A 21675-nucleotide genomic window follows, 5' to 3' on the forward strand; every position below is an offset into this window, starting at 1 on the left:
GAGTCAAGATTTGTTGATTGACCCAAAGTCATTTGACTGATACAGTTCCTTATGGAAGAATAAATGAAAGCTTGAGAGACTCCTGCAAGTTTTGTTGGCCCAACAGTGTAGACTAGTTGAAAAATTACTTTCAAACTGTGCAATAAAAAATATCTGAGCACCACAATAATGAAAAAGTAGTAAGCTTCAAAAAGAGAGGGTGAAGGGAGACCTAAAGAAGGGTCTGCACACTAACATTTGCTATGGAAAAAGGGAATGGAACTTTAACTTTTTACATACAAGAGATAACACTATTAAAATTTAATTTCAACCAATACATAGTTCTGGGGTGTTGTAGAAGATTATGAAGAGCTGGGATCTGTGAGAAAGATCGTAAAACAGAACACAAGGCTGTTTTTAAAAGGCTTTCATTTGTCTTACTATTTCAATGCCAGAATGAAAGTATGTATTAAGTACAAGAGAATGCTTCTATGAATTTGGATCTACTTGTAGCATAAGATCCATATGCTATACGCAAAAATGTGTATGTAGAATCTGTGCAGAAACAAACCAAAAATTCTTATTACTTCCCTGATGCATCTGCTTTTTTTCTTAACAGGGAACATCAATTTCCTTAGTAAATGTAAAAAAGTCCTTAACATTTTATCCAGTTTTCAGAGATCATTTAAACCTTTCTAGTTCTATGGAGGATGCACCCTCACCAGGCATTACAAGCAGACCAGATCACCACCCAAAATTGGAAAGAACCAAGTCCCTCTTTCCAACATTTTCCCCTAAATTATTCAGTGATTGTTCTTGGCAAGCCCTCATCCCAACCCATGTTTACACCCTAATGGTTGTTGTCAAAAATTCACCATATTTACAGATACTGTATAAGCCTTCTTCTTAAAACGTTAATATGAAAGAAATAATAGATATTGTAACGTCACTGATATATTGTTAAATCTATCTTACCCCCAAAGGAATCAAATGAAACTATTATTTTGCTCCTATAATCATCACATGTCAAGATCATGAGGTCAGACAGCTTAGAATTTCCAGTTGTCTTTTTGTAATTTTTCCTTTTATGCTACCATATAAATACACTTGCTACAGCAATCCTTCAGTCTTCTTCCCCAGGAGGTGTATGGAGTCACTTAGCCTTAGATCAAATGGGAGTTAGCCACCTAAATAGCTTTGAGGATTTAGGCCTTAGTTCACATGGCTTAAAATGAAAGGAGGTAAGTATGGATGACTAGCTCCTTTTTCATTCCTTTTTCACTTACTGAGTGATTTATTTCAGGCTGAATGCAACCTGACTCTCTGTGACCATGGAAGACCCTAAAGACAACACAACTTCTGCAATCATTGCATGGAAGAGTTGGGAAGAGAGAGCTACCTACCCTACAGTTCCCTATATGCCATGGATCTGAACTCCACAGGGTGAGGGATTGTGACAGTAGGCCTACAACCTGCAAAAATCCTCTTGCCACAGATACTGTAGCGGGGGAGGAGAGGTATTAAGTGGGAATACTATGGCTACTGGTACAGACCATGGATTTTGTCCCCCCAAGCTTCATGTTAAGTCCTCTTAATGAAGACTGACAAAGGACACCAGAATTTCATGCTAATTTAGGGGTTTAAGCTTTTGAAGTCTGTTTTGTTCCTCCTCCATCCTTCCATACCTGTCAGCTTCCCTGTGCAGCCTGCCACCCCTCTCTCTGCAGAAAACAACCTTCTGGGAGAAAGTGGTCAGTCCCATTCCCATGCAATGAACCATATGCCCTGAATGCTACCTTTAGCAGATAAAGAGATTATTCTTTGGTAAATCACTAAATGCTGCACAACAAATTTAGAAATTTTGGAACAAATACGCTTAATTATTTGTAATTGCAATGGTGCCCAAAGTCCACAGTAAGGATTGTAGCCCATTGTGCCTCAAATGATATATTTTAAATTACCTGTTAGTGATGCTGATTTGGACTTGGTAATTAAACTCATTCGGTGACCTGAGATGCACTTTTTGATGCCATGCACAATCTTGATAGATTCAAAGTGATTAACTACAACTGTGGAAAGTGTCTGTGCAGTTTCTGTATCATACATCGTAGGACAATTCTGAAACATTACATAGCCATCCTTTCCCTGAAAAGTAATAATTATATTTAATGAAGAATATCTTTAAAATATAAGCACTTAATTGTCTATTTATAAACCATTATAATTATAAGTATAATTATAAGTAACACATTTGTTAGAATAGTAGCTAGGGTTGATTTGATTAAAAATATTGTATTCAGTAACAGAGTAAGATTGAATGTTAGGAGACAGACTTTCAGACAACTTCCAAATTGAATGCACATACATTTTGAATGTAAGTACAGTAATTGCGTCTACTGGGTGACCTACTACTTGATTTAAATATGCAAAAACAATATTTGCATGTGCAAAATTCACCAGCAGAATTTTAGTGCGTGGTCTGAAAGTTAAAGCACACTCAGAAATCAAGTCTAATATTTTGCAAGGAATGGGAAGAAGGGTGGAGAATTATAGAAATTTGTATAAGAAATAAAGACAGATAGAAACTCTGGGGGTGGAGGGAGTGATCAACATCTAAAATGGAGTCAAATTAATCCATCAACATGAGACAGTATTTCATAAAAAACAACACTCCTGGAGCATGAAAATCATTCAAAATATTTAAACACATTACAGCTTACATTAGCTAAGTATTCCTTAATGGCAAGTTGATAGACTTTGTTTTTCTTGAGATATTGTCCTTGAATCTTTACAGAGTCTCTTATAATTCGGTGCCCTGGTTCTGCATTTGGATCAAATCCAAATTCCATTCCTGCTACTTGAGGAAACCTGGAAGTTAAAAAGAAATATTTTTTTTTGGTATGAAGAAAGAACCGACCAAAGTATTGACCCTTCCAGAATTCTGAACAAGTATACTTCAGTAAACTGCTATATAAACTCACAATAACTAATTTAGTGTTTGAAGTATGTTTGTAATACCAAAGACAATACTTTCTCTGATTACTCTATAAAATACCACACTGAAAAGGCAGCTTTTACTCTTCTTACCAGTGGCCATTGGTCCCAGGTAATCCTCTGGGATACCGGATTACGGAGTGAAAGGTCTGAATTCTCCAATTCTTGCACCATGGTCACAATGGTTTCCAGGTTTCATTTTTAACAGCCAAACTGAACTTTTGGACCAGTTGCTAAATCCCAACCTGTCATACTGACCCAATTAATTCATATAACCTGAAAATTCAATTAATCAATCTATTATCTGTGGAATCAAGTTAGTTCCAGAATGTAATACCTATTAACCAGCCATATACAGGTTTCCTTATTTTTGTTATTTTCACTATAAAAAGTAAGCTCCAAATAAGAATCACATTTATTTTGTATAGATTTTCATACATTGTGTGTGACAAAGATTTATCTGTATCCATAGGTTTTATGTTTGTACTTATATTAGTCATTTGTCTTGCTTAGAGTGGTGTATTAATATGCTCAATACAGTTATCACATAGGCTTGTGAATTCATCATTATCATTACCTAGAGCATTTGAATGTTAGCATTAAAGTGGCTACTCATCGGGACAGTGTGGAGAATTTCCACAAGTGTTCAGAACAATTGGCATTTTCGTATAAAAAGGGGTTGGATAAATATTCTATATACCTTCCATCAAGAGCTGGATATCTGTAGACTCCATTTTCGAGAGCTTCCAACAGTTGTCCTCCTGTAATTCTGACTACTAGAAGTGGATCCACAATGGGAAGGATAGTTAAAAGATCATGCATAGTAAAATCTCCTGCAGGATGTATATGGTTTGAACGAAGGGTACCTACAATCATCATAAAAGAAAATCAAGATACTCCCTGGTCCTTTTTCTAACATGGGTAAATAGCCTGATTATCTAATACAAATGATACAAGTTTTAAGGTTTGTTGTCTTGATGAGAAAGGATTTATATGGTTAATAATGATTATTTAAATAATGCCATGGGCCCTGGTACTGCAAAGATTTAAATACATGTCTAACTTTATGTGCTGTAAATAATCCTATTGATTTAAAAAAATAAGAAAGTATGCTAATTTTAGTGACTTCAATGGGACTGTTCACACTGCATAAAATTAAGCATATGTGGAAGTCTTTACAGATTGTAGACTTATTTCTCAGGGAAACACAAAGTGCTCTTGCAGCTATATTAGAGTGGATGCTGGATAGCACCTACTATAGTTAAGCTTACCAAACAGTTTCCACGAAAATTCCCTGTTTATACATATTCTTAACTTTCCAAAACCTTTTGGCCTGAAAGTTTTAATTTTAGTTCTCTGCCAAAAAGGTGAGTTTTCCTGGAACAATAATTTCAATTTTAAATTAACAAAAAACCTTTCTGACAACAAATCTTGCCATTTTAAAAATGAAAAACCACAAAAAATCATTTCCTTCTTAAAACAAAAAATAAAACCGACAAAGAGACCCCAGCTAGCACCATCATGTTTTCAGTTTTAAAACATGCAAGCAACAACTCCCTTTTAGAATAAAAAAAAGGTACATTCAACATTTTCCCTTTAAAACAAACATTCAGCAAGAACCAATCAAAAGCCCAATTCTACACTGAAGAACTATGCTGGCAACATTCTCTTTTTAAAGGAAAATGACAAAAATCAGAATAGAAGTAGGCATATTTTTAGACCCTGATTGTGCAAATACTTACACATATGGGACTACTCACACACATATAAATTCTGCACAGGAACATGCAACGTGTCTGGAGGATCAGTCTTCATTTTTAAACTGAAAAACCATGCTTGTAACAACAAGCAATATGTCCAATTTAAAAATAAGACCATGCACCAAGCAAGTTTCTTATTTTAAAGGGAAACTATTTGTAAAAGAATAATTGCTTACAAGGAAAAGAGGAGCAGAGTAAGGGGGATTTAAATCCAACCAAACTAACTTTGTCCATGAAGATTTGTGGAAAGTTTTTTAAACAAATTTTGAAATAGGTAATAAAGGGAAGCAAATTGTTCTTTGTACCAATGCGAATTGTGTACATGTGGAAATGGGAGGGTTTTTAAAATGCATTATTATTCTTATTACTTTTTATTATTAGGGAATGAGAGGGGGAAGAATTACAAAATGGCGCCAAGATTTCACCTTAGATATTTAGTGTCACTGAGATACTGTTGTGCTATAACCCCTTTGAGTCTCATTTACTACTATTACTATCATTAGTTTGTTTCCGGCAACAGTACAAACACAATTGGCATGGTTCCTACCTTGGAGAGCATATGCTTTAAGACAGGGATGGGCAAACTTTTTAGCCTGAGGGCCACATCTGGGTGGGGAAATTGCATGCAGGGCCATGAATGTAGGACTGGGGCAGAAGGTTGGGGTGTGAGAGGGAGTGCAGAGTGTGGGAGGGGGTGCAGTGTGCAGGAAGGGGCTCAGGGCAAGGGGTTGGGGCAGAGGAGGGGTGCGGGGTGTAAGAAGGGGCTCAAGGAAGGGAGTTGGGGTGCAGGAGGGGGTGCAGAGTGTGGCAGAGGGCTCAGGGCAGGGGGTTGGGGTGCAAGCAGGGTGCAGCAGGGGGCTCAGGGCAGGGACTTTGGGTGCGGGGATCAGCAGGGGTTCAGGGTGCGGGCTTCGGCCCAGCGCTGCTTACCTGGAGCAGCTCCGGGGTGCCAGTGGAGCACACTGGGACTAGGGCAGGCTCCCTGCCTGCCTTGGCCACATGCTGCTCCCGGAAGCAGCCGGCACCACATCCCTACAGCCCTGGGGGGGGGGCAGGGGCAGAGGGCTCTGCGCGCTGCCCTCACCTGTGGGTACCTCCCCCGAAGCTCCCACTGGCCGCGGTTCCCAGTTCACGACCAATGGGAGTTGCATGGGGCGCAGGGGCCGTAGGGACATGGTGCCATCCGCTTCTGGGACTGGCAATCCCGTAAGCCAGATCCAAAGCCCTGATGGGACGGATCCAGCCTGCAGGCCGTAGTTTGACCACCCCTGCTTTAAGAGATAAAGGAACTAGACAAAGATAGAGGGTAGAAAAGGGTACTGTTTTCAAACAAGGTGGTAATGGGTCATATCCTGATAATATAATGCTTTAATACCATTTCTATTTGTTTTGGTATGATATATAAACTTATCATGTACTCCAAAACCTTACCAAAATCAGCCAGTTAGTTTACTTGTTTACTTTTATGACACCCTAATATTTTGGGTACATGTTATAATTGTCAGATTGTCTATGAACCAATCAAATTGACCTTAATTAGTTTTCCAATAAAAATTCTCTAGTTCCTGATTTCTTCAGGGGCTTTGATCAGTGTAACATAACTCATTTGACCTGTTCAAATCCATTGACTTCTTGATGTACTCTGACTCAGATGAGTGGCTGGGACCACTCCTAATTAAGTAATTAAATAATATTCCAAACATTGCTCTGTCTTTAACAAGTAAATTAATGTTAAAACATTCCAAACATTTTGGATTACAATAAATGTTTTTTAAAAGGACAACCTGAATTGAGTAATGCTACATCAGCATGAGTAGCTTCTAACATTGCATTAGTTATCAAGTTTCCCAGGTTGCTCTCTGATCTTCTTACAGTAGAAACACGACCGTCTAATTCTGTGTCGATTGGACAAAGAACTTCCTCTAAAAGAGGCTAAAAAAGAGAAGGGTTTATAGCAGACTCTATTTATTTGAAACAAATATGTCCTGAAAACTACAGAATTACACTGTACAAATGTTTAAAATTTTGAGCAGAAAAAAAAAAGAAAGCCAAGCCATGGAAGAAGAATATAGTCTCTTCTCAATCCCCTGTGAATCTGAATAGGTGCACAGAAGGTGATTTATTCTGGCAATGGACAAATAGCAACAATTCCAAATCCACCTGGCTTCCATTATACACCTACACTGATGAGAACTTAACATTCCATACAGACCTACAAAAATACATTTATCTTGAGTTTGACTAGGTAGGGGAAATCCCATTCTGTAATTTCTTGCAGTTATATTGTATACAGACAGAATGCAGATAATAGTAATCAGCAGACAACAGCAGAGATCAAGAAACCTGTTCTGAGGTTTTAATCACAGTTTTTGAAACAACTTTCTGAAAAGCAGTTCGTTCTTGGCTACTCTTTCAAATAGCCGTATGCAGCACAAGTTCAAGAGTACTGGTTGACGCTCATTGTCAAAAATGGATACTTTTCCTATCATAGAGAAGCTAAAGATAGATTCAGTCATCCTGGGATTATAAACAATTTTAGAATCAAACTGAATTTAACAGTTTCAAAGTCCGCCTATAATGTGTGCTAGTTTTTAGTACCCCTGTGGATACAGACTATCCAATTAAAATTTCCTTGTGAGGTTTAGTTCCTTTAGGATTTTAGGATACAGTAATTCATAGATGCACCCTCCTACACAGACGAAAGACTGCTGAGCAGGAAGCTGCCATGGACTATAAATGGTATCAATATTGCATGTCAGAGGAACTAGCTTATTTGGCATTTTAACATTTTGTCAGAATATTTTATTCTCATTGGAAATGTCAACAGTCATAAATGAAATGTCCTTAAATATAAAGCTCTAGGTTCCCAGGGTGCAACAGTAATACAAATAATAGACAATAGCTGTAATAATAAAAGAAGGGAAATTCTTAATTAAGGCCAGTGGCTTTCCATTGAAATGACATCAGCACTCATAGAATGGAGGACTCTATACACTACTTCATTAATTCACACGTATATAGACACTGCAATTCTTCAGATTCACTGACAGAGGGACTTCAATGGCGTTCTTTTTTTGCCATGAGAGCTTTATTACATATTGTAGGGACTATATTTACTGTAGACACAAAATGGATAAAATTGTCTATTGTTATAGTATATCCTTATACTTGATCTCAAAACAAAGTTTGATAAGGTGGTGTCTTTTAATAACAATTCACTCATGGATTCAGTACTTTAAAGTTTGACTTTCCATTAAAAAAAAATAAGCTGAAGCCGTTAAAATGTAATGAACCAAATTTTTTCTTGATATAATTCCACTGAAGTCAGTGGAGTTACATCAGGAAGGAATTTTGCCCTCAGTTTCAAACTTAATGGGCCGGTCAATTTTGGTAGGCCTGAAATGAAACAAGTTCTTTTATATCTGTTTGCAAAATCAATTTAATTTGTATTTGTACAAGCAGAGTAATTTCACTGACTTCAGTGTAAATATCGTTGAATAGAATAGAGTGGCATTAATCCAGATTTATGTCATAACTGAGATCAGAATTTGGCCCACTGTTATCAGTCTGATCACTTAAAACAACAATTATCATCTTCTTTTTCTAGAACAAAATATTTAAGGAAGTTGTACCTACCTGCAGGTTTTGAGTATAATCATCCACCACTGATTTTATAAAAGAATCTTCTTCTAGGTTCCTCAAAATGTCAATCCTCTGAAATGTATACTGAAGTGATGCACCAAACTTTCTTATATTTATTTTTGAGAAATTCCTGAAATCAGACCCACTTTTGACAATCCAAGTTCCATTCACCTTTTTGATTCCATAATCATGGTCATGGCCCCCCAGAACCAGATCTATTCCTCGGGCGTTCTGGGCAAGTCTGATGTCATTAATCCATTTCATGTGTGTCATAGCAATCATAAGTTCTGCTCCCTCTGCTTTAAGTTCTGCAGATATTTTATTATCTGCTTTGACATAATCTATGTAGTTTAGGTTTGATTTGTTAATGGTAGGCAAGGTATCCAGCCAATCTTCTTCTACTAATCCCATTAAACCAATTTTCGTATTATTCCATTTAACTACATTTTTTACTGAACCATGGCCTAGAGGTTTAGAGGTAAATCTGTCATATACATTGCTGAGAAACCATGGAAATTTCATTTGTTGTATATAATCTTCCAGAACGTCAACACCAAAATCAAATTCATGGTTTCCTAAAAATACAAAAGTCCAGAAGCTAGCTTGTTAAGGTTAACAACAAAAAGTGGTCTCATGAGATAATTTTAGTTTTTATATGTCATTTAGAATAGCATTAGAGATATGAAAGCTTTTTTTCTTCAAACTAAAGGACCAAATTCCTCTCTTTTACAGCTGTGAAAACCGTTAGTCATTCCATTTACTTCTGTAGTTAGCCCAGGTTTATACTATAGTAAAGGACAACAAAATGCTTTGCCGAAAATATCCACTTTTATGCATCTACTTCTTTTTATACATAGATTATCTAAATTTTAGCAAGCCCAATATTTTTGGCTAGAAAAAAATATCATATGTAATACCCAGGGCAAGATTACTGAGAGAAAAATAAAGATACATCTCTCAGTTTATCATACCATGTCTTTCGCTGACCTTTGAAATGTAATGGGGGAAAGAAAAAGGTGCTTTCTGGTACCATGCCAAAAGCTACCAGAGATTACAAAGGTGTGCGTAAATAATTAGGCCTATTTAAGAGAGACTTTTGATACAGCCAGGATTAAACAGGTCAGTGGATCAAGTCTTGGAGCTATTATTTGTGGTTTTGTATCTGACTTTCAGGAACCCTATATCTATTGTGCATTATGCCAAACAATTATGTACACCAAACTGCTTGGGAGGATGGTCCAAACGTTAATGTACAAAAACCCACAGGCCTGGAACAAACTCTATTAACATACAAAAAGGGACAATTTCATGCATAAGTACCTGTTAACATGCACAAATATGGGTTTTTATAAACATACACATCTCTGAAAATATGGTCCTTTATCTAGTGCTATGGTCTATATAGTGCTGTACAAATGTACACTGTATATTTAGAATAGGAAGACTAGGAAAACACAAAGTTGGTGATACAGAAGTTTTTTGTTTTTTTTGGTTTTTTTTACTACTGAGTGGCTTTTGAGCTTTGCAAAGCAGTGACCAAAAAGTAGAAAGGAAAATGAAAGACTAGCTGACCTTGCTGTTCCGTTCAAATAAATTTGCATGGGAAAAAGACAGGCATCTAGCCTGTGCTGTTTGAAAAACCAAATATAATAAAGAATATGCATTTCTCTTCCCCCCTTTTTGCCCAGGAAGAAAGGCCTGTCACTGGGCAGAATGGCACCTCCAGTGCTACTCTCGCCTTAGCTATACGTATACATCTGATTATATATTGATGTAAGCAGTGTCAGGATGAGCTCCACCCTGACATCTGGTGGTGAGGTGTGGCAAGTTGTGGAAAAGAACTTCAGGGGCCGATCTCATTTGCATAGGCACACCCACCCCGCCTAGAATGAGACCATAGCTGCCCAAATGGTCACTTTGGCTGCTGTGGGATCCCCAGTGTCTCTGTTATTGGGGCAGGAAGAATAAATTGTTATTACCCTGATTATGGGAACCATGCTTGGAACTGTACGTGGCCTTTTGTTATGATGGAGGGATTCACCATCAACTAAGTAGCACTCGCTAGACAAGGGTCATGGGTTCCAAAGCTCCAAAACTGAGTGAATTGAGAGAGGCTGGGGACAAGTATTAATACTTGGTGGTATGGGCCACTTGGTGAGGGCCTTACATGCTAATTGCACTTCCTCCTCTCTCCACTGTGGAATATCAGAGCTAATTTTGATTTCATTGGAAGTCTAGTTATAGGCTGCTGAGCTCACTTTGGGCTAACAGTGCACCAGCACTGGGGCTCCCCTACTACAAGCTGAATTCACCTAATAGCTGAAATCACTGAGTGTTGTGTTAAGTAGTGGGGAGCCTGAAGATATATTGTGGAGCAGTTTGCGGGACGGCTGGAGTGCCTTGTGGACAGGCTGGTGAAGCAGTTCGACACGGAGCAGTTTGTGGATGGCAGGAGCTGTTTGTGGGCTGCGGAGCAGAGCTGAGTGAAGGAGTTCGTGGGGCGGCTGGCGGAGCGGAGCGCAGCTGAGCGAAGGAGTTCGTGGGGCGGCTGGCAGAGCGGAGCGAAGCTATGGAGTGGTCAGCTTCAGATCATGTAAGGTGCCTCTTACCCCCGTCCCATCTCCACCCAGGTTGGGAGGTAAAGCTCCGCAGATAAACTTTCGAACTCTGGGGCTGCCCTGACCAGGGACAGAGACTTTTGGGTCATTGGACTTTTGGGACTTTGGGTGATTTGGGGTTGCTGGACTCAAGAACCAAAGGGAAAAGGGCATGCCCCAATTTGCTTGGGGTGGGATTTTTTTTGCTCATGGGTTGTGTTATGAATCCTGTTGGTGGTGTTTCCCCAACATAATGCCACATTGTTTCTCTCTGTTATTAAAAGGCTTTTTGCTACACTCAGACTATGTGCTTGTGAGAGGGGAAGTATTGCCTCTTGGAGGCGCCCAGCGGGGGTGGTATATATTTGTCCCAGGTCACTGGGTGGGGGCTCGAGCTAGTTTGCATTGTGTTATTGGAATGGATCCCCTAGATACTGAACCCGGCCCTTGTTGCTGCCAACTCTGACGGGCAGAAGGGTTACATTTACCTAAGAGAACTCTAGACCCAGCTAGAGTTTGTGATTGTTTGATTTGTTATGGTTTATAAGAACACATTCTTCTACCTGAAAAGATCAGTTAGCTTAGCTGGTCTACTGGTGCTGACATTATTGGGCCGAGGTTATTCAGAAGAGTGGGCACTTGCTCCCAGGATCAAAAAGAAAGTTGGTTTCATGTGGAGATTATATTAATCTGTTTGCTAAGTGCTGTTCCTTTTCACAAGCACATTAAACATGTGCTCTATCTTTCGCACAGGCTGCCTATTGGTTTTCAGGTTGATTATAAGACAAAAACCAAAATCTTATAAAGCTCTAAATATCCAGGGACCTACCTCTCTAAGAGGCTGTCTCTCTGTGACATATGTCATCATACTCATGAATATCAGGGGCATCTGAATTAGAGCCTGATTGGCATATAAAGAAGAAGAGGTGGCTGCTGGCAGGGCATTCTTTGTTATGAGCCCTTGCCTCGGTAGTTGCTTTCCCCTTTGGTTCCCTATTTATAAAGGCAAGTCCTGCCACCTCCTCTATAGCTGCAGAGGGCATCCTGCAAAGGAAACCAGTGCAGTTATGCTTCACAAGAAAAGGGTGGGGTTTGGAAGGTTCTGCAGCGTGCACCCACCCCTTGTGCATTGTGAAGTCTTGCTCCACAGAAACTCCCTTGTGCAGTAACCTGCTGGGGGAAGGCCAAAGGCACTGCCATTATACAGATCCTGTGGTGCTTGCTCCAATGGACGAAAAGGCACATTGTGTCTGCAGAGCACTATTTCAGCTCTCAGGCTGAGGTATCCTCTGCTGAAAGGCTCCCCAGCTTCCTGAGGGAGGGGATGATTTCTCTCCCACACACTTCTGCTCATCCATCGAGGCCCCCCCAGCTTTCAGACTAGTTGCTGGGTTGAGGATTTGAGCCACCATGCAGCAAAATAAATGGTGTTTTACAAGATATAAGGGACACACAATCTAAGTCTTTTGGTCACTATAGAGCTTACAATCTAACTGTGGGTGCGCCTGTAAAAGGTAGCTGTAAATATATTAACATGGCACAGATATTATGAAATGCATCTGTAAATAACATTTACTTACCAAAGACGGCGAAGTGTACTCCCACTGCATTTAATATAGGAATCATATGTTTTCCTTTTGTTATTGAACTTAAAGTTGATGGATTTAAGCAATCTCCACTAAATATTATAAGTGGATTCAAGGAACTGAACTTTTTTATAGCTGCAGCAAATCTACAAGAAGAAATACAACTTTCAACTTGCTTTATTAGATGGTTAGTGCGGTTGGACCATCTTTGTAGCTTTCTTTTCCAGGTGGAATTAATTCTGTTTTAGAGAGTGGCAACTGCTTCAAACTAAGAAAACAAGCTTAGACACAAAAGAAAAGTGAGGGAGTGTTCACTCCATTCTTTGAGTTTTTATAGAAAAGAGTCTCTGAACAGAAAGGGAGGAAAAGAAACAAGAAGTTGGAAGCAGAAAATAGCAACAGCATTTACCCCTTAGCACTATGTTAACACAATTAATAAATAACAACAATAATATCCGTCCTGTCTTTTCCATTTCTTCATTTCAACTTTCACTCCCCCATGCCCTTCCTCTTCTATTTCCATCTTATCTGTTTTCTTCTTTTCCAAATATTGTCTCATCTTTTAGCCTTCTCCCCTTTCTTTGTTTTAAACACACATTTCTAGCCCTTTCCTTTCTTTCTATTATATCATATTACTCTATCTTCCTCATATTTAAAACATGTACAAATTACTGGAATATTTCATCAATGCTGATGTTGCTGCCATTAAATCACTTTACTAGTGCTCTATGTCAATCCTTCTGAGTACAGCACTTCCTGAAGCAGATTGACAATAAAGGTTGCTTTCAGGAATATTGATTCTGCAAAGTGAAAAAAGTGTGGCAGGAATGACAAATGCAGTGGGAGAAAAGGCTCAGTATCCAAGAGTTACATGCTTAGTCATAACTGAAGTGGTGTTACCCTTAAATCTAAAGTTGATTTTAGATTCTTGGATGCTAAAATAGATAACAATATTCTTTATATTGCGAGTGTTCATTCCACAGTGACTATATTTTGTGTCAATGTCATAGTCATTACATTAAAATACAAAAGAATGTAAAAACAAACCTGTGCAAGTCTGTGTGTAGACAAGTATGTCATAAGGAGAAACCAGAAACCAACTGAAGAGTATGCTTTACAGAGTCAGTATCTCCTATCCTCTGGTTAGTTGCCTTTGTCCTGAACTAAAATTTTCATGTAGGAAAATTTATCGATAGAGTTCTCCTGTAGCAGTGAGAGGCCATCTTAAGTCAGGAGAGGGTGTATGATTGGCCAGAATTTATTAGAGGTGGGGCTCAGGAACTATAAAGCCTGCTTCAGTGCAAAGAGGCTCACTCTAGTGTGCTAATCCATTTTAGGTGACCTCAAATCCTAAAGGTGTTGTTCCAGTTTGGAAGCTTAGTCTAGGTAGAAGCCCGTGGGTCTTAATCTGGTTGGAAGTTGGCTCATGTTTAAGGAGAGCAGGAGACTTTGTGAAAGGATGCAATTAGAAATCTTTTCTGGGAAAAATGTATAAAGGGGTATTTCTTATGAAGCTGTCACGGGAACTTTAGTGATTTGAATTCTTACTTCCTATGGTATCTTAAATTAAAGATATTTTAATGGACTCCTGAGCTTTTCTGACCCTTTTCCCTTCATTACACTGAAGTCTGTGACCTACATGGAGATGCACATTAGTCATAGTTTGCATGCTAAGAACTGATTTGGGCCCAGTAACAAAGGTTATATGTTTGTGTAACTCATTGTTTGTTCCTGAAGAAAACAGAATTGGACTGACTCTTTCTGCTGTCCTTTAAATAGGCATCAGATCTGATAACACCAGCACATCCTACTACTATCTTAGGGCATGGCTACACTTGCAGATGTAGAGCGCTGTGAGTTAAACCAGCCCTCGGAGAGCAGTGTGTCCACACTGTCAGATTCAAGCGCACCGGCAGGGCCACATTAGCAGCTCTTGCAATGCCACAGAGAGCAGTGCACTCTGGTAGCTATCCCAGCATGTACCTGGCTGCAAGTGCTTTTCAAATGGCGGGGGGTGGAGTGTGACAGGGAGCGTGTTGTGTGTATGTGGGGGGGAGACAGTGGGTTTTTGGGGGGCTGAGAGCATGTCAGCATGATGTCTTGTAGGTTTAGACAGCAGCAGACACCCCCCTCCCCCGCCTCTCTCTCTCACACTCACAGCAGCAACATCCACACTAATGGTTGCTTTGTCCCGGAGCAGATATGAAGCCGCTGTCAGAAATGAAGCTTTGAAAGGGCATATCCACATTCCCACAGCCAATTCCAAAACAATGACAAGAGTGGCCACTTGACTTAAGGGGATTATGGGACGTTTCCAGAAGCTGATCATAGCGCAGTAATGCAACACCTCGTTCACACTGATGCTGGGGCGTTTCAGCCGAGGCACAGCAAGAGTTATGCTTCTCATGAAGGTGCATTACCAGGAGTGCTCCAGCTGCAGAGTCCATGCACTCTAAGTGCCTTGCCAGCGTGGACAGGTCGCGAGTTAGGATGCCTGGGGCTGCTTTAAAGCGCTCTAACTTGCAAGTGTAGCCAAGTCCCTAAAAAGCACTGTCTCCTAGCTTCAAGTTTCAATCTTATGTCTTTTCAACTAGCTGTCCAACATTCTTTGTACTTCCTTGACAGCTGATTTTTCAGATTTACATCTGGAGGCACTCAGAAGGGCATGGATACTTCGTGTCTGTATCAGCTTCTTTTTTTTTTAATCCTGTCCATTTAAACATTCAGACTAAATACTTTATTTAATAGAATCTAACAAAGTACAGTACTTTCCCAGGGGGTCTGGGTAATATTAAACAGATGTCTGCTTACTATGTTCAAGCCATCTGAAATACTTCTAGTTAATGAATAGAATACCCTGACACACACGTTAACACTTATCAGTACCATGCCTTTCTTACTAAAGTTAGGAGATTTGTTTACATTAGACCTCAGTATATTTAATTTAATCAATCCTGCTTAAATTTCAGCGTGACCTATACTCCAGTTTGTGTATTCCAGTTTGTGTCAGTCATTATAGACTGCCAGTGCTTTAATTCTTTCTCTTCCTACTTTGGGTTAGATCTGCAGGGGCATCAGGCACTTGAGTTCTGCTCAGTGCACCTTGGGGGGCACATAGGTGACTTTCTCCCATATTTCCAGTGAGCTTCCTCCTGCCTCCATCCTGGTGCAAGTTCGAACATCTGCAAGCACCAAATCACTCGTGCAACTTTCTCTAGCAATGCCCCTGCCTAGCTCTGGCCTTCCCCTATCCCAGAGCATGTGGCAATAGCTATAGCTATGCATACTATATGCAATCTTGGAATTCCCCACAGCAGGACAGCTCTTTGCATCACCTCTTCAGCACAAAGGGGCTGGGGCATGGCTAAGAATCTGGCCCTGTATGTCTACCAACAGCTAGATTCTACATCTTCTGATCAAGTTGTCTCCAACCTTTTTTTTTTTTTTTTTTCCCCATTTGTATGTACAGATAGTATTTTGGTCAAAATCAGCTCATCATGAATTCTTCAGGATGGTGTTTCATAATATTACTAGCTTTAGTCCCAGTGCAAGAAAAAGCTGATTGAATTCTATCTTATTTGCACATCAAACATCCTAGTTCCAAAACTTCCATTCTAATTCTCACTCGGATACACAAGAAAACAAAGCAATGAACATGTCCACTTGGTCTGGAAAAATACAGGAAATATAGATCAGAAAGTGTGTGAAAAAGTGACTGATGAGAAAGGAGGTGGGAAAAGGGCAGGACAAAAAGAAAGAGATGAAAATAGTAAAATTAGAACAGGAAGACAAGAGAAAGATAAAAATAGAGGAACAGTAGTAGTATAGGAAGCAAACAATGAGGAAATGAAAGGAAAGAATAGATGACAGGAGGCCAAAGAGAAGATGAGGAAGGAAAAATGAGGAAGAATATGCAAATGAACAAAACATTTGAAATTAACCATCTTTTCTTTGCTTTTAAACTATAATGCAAATCTACATTTTAAAGGAGAAAATCCTATATTCTAGGGGGAAAAAATTACAATTTTTAGCTCAACCTAGACAGGGAATAAGTAGCAGCAGCTATTGACATCAACAAAATACTTGTGGATTTTAAAAGCTTGTTTTAATACAAGAATGTGCTAGATCTTTTTGAATCTCTACAGAATCTCCCCACCAGCTGTCTTCAATTTCTGAATCCAGTAATCATTAAAAATTGAAGCTGCTTTCTTAAAGTGGGGGTGTGATCCCTGGAGAAAAGGTTGATGGAAGGCCAATGTCTATAGGGGGTTGCATTAAGGTTCTGGTGCATTGTCTCCAGTGTATTGTGGTTGTGGGAGTGGTAATAGTAATGTGCCTGCAGATGGAAGAGAAGAAGGTATAAACTGTTAGGTGGCTTACTTTTTCATATTTTTGCTTTTGTGTGAGCATGTCAGCTGTGTTATATGTGCAGTAATCATAACTGCTTCACAATGAATTTTCTGTGTATTAATTCCTAGGATTTTATAACGTTTAAGTGGGGTTTGGGACTTGGTGTGGGTGAACCTGGCTCAGGGAAGAGGTGCAGCTGCTCACAGAGAAAAGTTTAATTTGCCAGCCACAGCACATGAAACCCTTCCTCTGTTATGCACACCAGCACATAAAACCCTTCCACACTGTAGCATAAAAATCTGAACAAAAAAGTATAACTCCTGATGGAGAAGGTTTTATCTGATAAAGAAAGTTTCATGTATGCACTGACACACAGGTGTTTATGTGCCAGTTTATATACCAGCTTATATACTAGTTCCAAAACAAATTATGCATCTGCGCTGGTACATTAACATTCGGCTATAACGAATAACAGTAAAAATGACCCTAAGTACAAATTTTAAAACACCCCAAACAACTACACGTTGTGCCACATCTCCCCAGGATTTACCTCTGCACCAAATGTAGGCTAGCTAGATAATACTTTTCAAAAGGTATCAGTCGACAATGAAAGGCTGGATTGCCAAGGACAAATTTCAGACAGAACCCAATTTCAAGGCCTACTAATGGAAAAATGTATAAAGAGATACCAAACAAAAACTACAAAGAAAACTCAAAAGTCCATAAAAACTAATTGCACCTGCTTTTAGAGAAAAACAGGAATTTATGTCCCTTTTCAGAATACAAACATAACTATGGTGTCACAACCAGGTGCCACCATAATGGGTGATATTATACATTATAAGTGTAAGTTTTCTCAAATACTATACTAGCTTGTGGTGGTTGTTGCTGATTTCTGCATCTGTTTGCCCAACCTGGGAACCATGGGCCAAATCTTGCCTCCCCATCCCTTTCCTAGTATAATGGAGACAGTGGTGTAAGGTCAGTTTCCTTGGTTCTGTCCTCTTCCATTATTACAATGGGATTGGAGGGATAAAAGAGGGGGCACTTCCCTGTTCTCATACTTTTCCTGCTGGCATCCCGTGTGGGAGAATTTCCTCAGAGCACTCCTTTCCTGCTGTCACAAAAAAGCTTGAAAGGAATGGTGCCTCCCTTTCTCTGTATCCAAGAATGGGGTGTAACAATATCATGAGGTAGTCCCTTTGGGCCATAACCAGAACCCACTACCATATTTTATTGTATTTTATATTTACAGTGAATCTCTACCTTTCCCATTTGCTTTAGGGGAAGTGTACTGTTGTTGTAGCAGCAGCCAGTCCTACCTATTTCTGCCTTCCTTCAGGCTCCCTGCTCTTCCTCCTATATAACCTTCTTATCTGCTTCTAGAAGCCTAGCTGCTGGGGATACTTCCACCCAACTCAGTTGTTCTAACTCAACTGTTAGCCTCACCCAATTAATTGGTCTCCACTTCCAATTGCCTGTTTTTCAATCAAAGCTCAACTAATGTAACAGGTGGGGATTGGAGTGGCAGGATGCTGAGTTAGCTCTGGAGTCAGCACACCCTGTTACATACAGATATGGCAATTTCCTGCAATGTACATGGGAAATCCTATTGAATTAGTCTTAAGTATCTTCGGGGTCCATTGTATTAAATGAAGGGTTTATGTATTATTGGGGGCCTGGATTGTATATAACCTCTCAAGGGGGCAGATGTGACAGATGTGATACCTGGGGGTTCAAAGGACTACACTGAACAATGTGCCAGAAAAGAATGGACTCTTAAAAGAAAATGTGTTAAGTAGTTTTCCTGGGGAATATCTAGGGGAAGTGAATGCAAATTCCCCGCCTTCGATTATGCAAATACCCAGCCTTTTGAAGCTATGCCCTGAGGTGTAAGCCATTGTCTACTGATCATCTGTTACGTGAGGCCAAGGTTAAAGGCCCAAGCTATATAAAGGAAAAGACTGAACATTCTTGGAGGTTCTGAATCTGACACAGTTATGAACTTGTAACCAGAGAAAACCCAATTGTGGGTTTTGAACAACTGACACCTACCAGAGCCCAAGGTTGGAGCTGCAGAGAGGGGGTGACCTCTGGTAAGATATTTAGTATATGTGTAGGTTCTTTTACTTTTTTTAAGATGGTTTCTCTGTAATGCTTTCATCTGAAGACTAAATGTTTGCTTATAAAGAGTTGTGCTATAACTTATAATTTTAGGCCATTAGACTGTTCATAGTCTTCAAAGAGAATGCACAGTGCAGATACTGGCCTGTTTAAGCAGTCTGACTTGCTGGGAATATCTTATTTAAGCAGGGAACTGTGCAGCCTGGAGAAACCCCAGCCCAGAGGAAGGGAGACCAGGGTCTTTACCCAAGAGAGGTGATGGCTGACGAGCTGGTTGCTTAGGCTGGGTGCTGTTGGTGAACCACAGAGGGGGGAGTATAGGTGCAGTTGCCCTGAACTGTGAGAGGGGGTAGGGATGCAGGTACTTTCCCTTACAGTCCACCTCTTCCACAAACATTTTATGTCAGCATTGAGGGTGCAAGTAGAGTTATTTCCGTAGTTCCCCATCTTTCCTCTTATAACGGGGGAGGTGGGGGAAGGAATGGATATTCCTTGCATCTCATATCCCAGAAAGAGAGGGGGGAAGGGAAAGGATATTTCCTGGCTTTTACCCACCCCTCACAGCTGCCAAACTTTGTGTAGTTCTGTGTGTGACATCTTGTGCAAATTATTTAATGAAATTATTTGCAAATAACCATAAGCTTCAGTTTATGGTCTACACTCAGACCAGAAGTTACACATGGAGTAACACAAAACTAGGCAGCTGTGTCTGGGTGGGTTTCTGGATGTGTGGGGAAAATGAGGGTACCTTGGGGTGCGTGGTAGGTGGGTGGGTGCAGGAAGGTGTCTGGGAGTGCTTGGATCAGTGGGTACTTGAGGGTGTTGTTTTGGAGTGTCTGAAGGGTGCTGAGGTTGCTGTAGTGCATGGGTGCTGGAGTATCTGGGCTGAGGGTAGGAATCTAGGGTGTTTGGGTGCTGCCTGGAGGGTAGATGGGGTTACGTTGGGAGTGGCTGGGATAGAAGGATGAGTGGGTAGCTACTGCCTGTTTCTCCCACCTGCTCTTAGCCTGCTGGGATGTAGCAGAGGAAGCAGCAACAGGGAAGGCAGAGAGGCCACTTGTGGACCGGCTCATCAGGCCCCACAGGAGCCCTGTGTGGCAGAGAGGTGGAACTACAGCCTTATGCCGACTGCCTTCCTTCAGCCCTGCAATGTGGTCAAGGCTCCAGTCAGGGCGCGGGAATGCATGGGGCTGTCAAACATGCTCGTTCCCTATGAGATGGGGCAGCCATGCCTGCCCTCACGCACCCCAGGAGAGACAGGGTGTTTCTCACCCTCCCTTCCTCCCCGGGAGGGGAATGGGGATTGCAATTCCCTCCCACCCACACATCTCAGTATCTGGGCTGGGCCAGGAGTGGCTCCTACCTGGCAGCACCTCCTACCGGCTCCTCCTGCCTGGACTCCACCTCATACACATCGTTGAAGTGGAGGATGACTAGGTCACTCTGGCTCTCGTCTAGTAGCTCTGAGCAGGGGCTGGGCCTGTCCTTGTCCCCAGGCCCAGCTGCAGTGGAAAAGGGGGAGCCGCCCTGCTCCTGAGGTAACAAAGGCTCCATCCCCAGCAGGGCAAGATGGCGCCTGAACACCCACTCCCAGAGGGGCGGGGGAGGGGACGGGCCAAGCCCACTAGATTCATGTGGTCTGGTGGGAGAGGGGAGAGAAGCTGCTGTGGCTCTCACGGGACCCCTGGTGTTTTAGCTGGAAGGCCATGAACATCTCAGGGTGCTACCCTCATGGTTCCCCCTCACTCCCACACTCAGCCAGGTGCCTATGTGTAGCACCTCACATGGACGCTATTATCCCTTCCCTGCTTCACACACAATAATAGGGGACCAGAATTGAAGGGTCCTTCACAATGCTACTCAGAGATCAGAGAAAGTAGGCAATCCTCTCCCAAGCCATGGCAGCTTGACAGGAAGCTAGAGCTGTGTCCTCTCTGAAACACTAGTGTCAGCACTAAAGCAGAGTGAATAATTGATTTTTCAGTTCAGAGGCTGAACAACAACAACAAAAATCCAAATTGCATTTCAGGTCAACCCACAATGGAAATTTTTCTCCACTGAAATCAAAACGGAAAAGATTTAGTTTTGAGATCAATAAAACATTTCGTTCACCCTAGGAAAAGTTGGGTTTTTTTGTTTAGTTTTTGGGTGTTTTTAACCCCTCTTTTTGTTTTTGAAATAAATGGAGCTAACTTTCTAAATGAAACATCATTCTAAACAAAAAGTCAACCCATTTTGTCTCTGAAATGGCAAAACAAACCAGTTTGACCTTTTCAAATTTATTTTTTCCTTTTTTTTTTCCCAGTCCAAATTTTTAGTTGAATTTGATCCAGACTCATGACGGCACTTTTCATGGAATAGACTATTCATCGAAAAAATGTGCAGCTTTAGTCCGCACCTGTGTAACCAGATTGCTGAGATCTCCGTGACATTTTACACAATTTTAGGGGGGAGATATAGCTCAGTGGTTTGAGCATTGGCTGCTAAACCCAGGGTTGTGAGTTCAATCCTTGAGGGGGCCGTTTGGGATATGGGGCAAAAATTGGGGATTGGTCCTACTTTGAGCAGGGGGTTGGACTAGGTGACCTCCTGAGGTCCCTTCCAACCCTGATATTCTAGGATTCAATGAAACTTGTTGCCTCT

General features: G+C 40.8%; 1 protein-coding gene across 1 annotated transcript; it reads right to left on the reverse strand.

Moving 5' to 3' along the window:
• Positions 1–1777: 1777 nt before the first annotated feature.
• On the reverse strand, positions 1778–20586 carry LOC144265085 (5'-nucleotidase-like). Its single transcript, XM_077817295.1, has 8 exons — positions 20396–20586; positions 12553–12704; positions 8370–8950; positions 6518–6665; positions 3674–3839; positions 2700–2847; positions 1941–2124; positions 1778–1818 (listed from the first exon to the last, which is right to left on the reverse strand). The coding sequence occupies exons 1-8, from the start codon at positions 20584–20586 to the stop codon at positions 1778–1780; spliced, it is 1611 nt and encodes a 536-aa protein (XP_077673421.1).
• Between the last annotated feature and the right edge of the window lie 1089 nt (positions 20587–21675).

The sequence above is a fragment of the Eretmochelys imbricata genome, chromosome 5, assembly GCF_965152235.1.
Source record: "Eretmochelys imbricata isolate rEreImb1 chromosome 5, rEreImb1.hap1, whole genome shotgun sequence".
Taxonomy (NCBI): domain Eukaryota; kingdom Metazoa; phylum Chordata; order Testudines; family Cheloniidae; genus Eretmochelys; species Eretmochelys imbricata.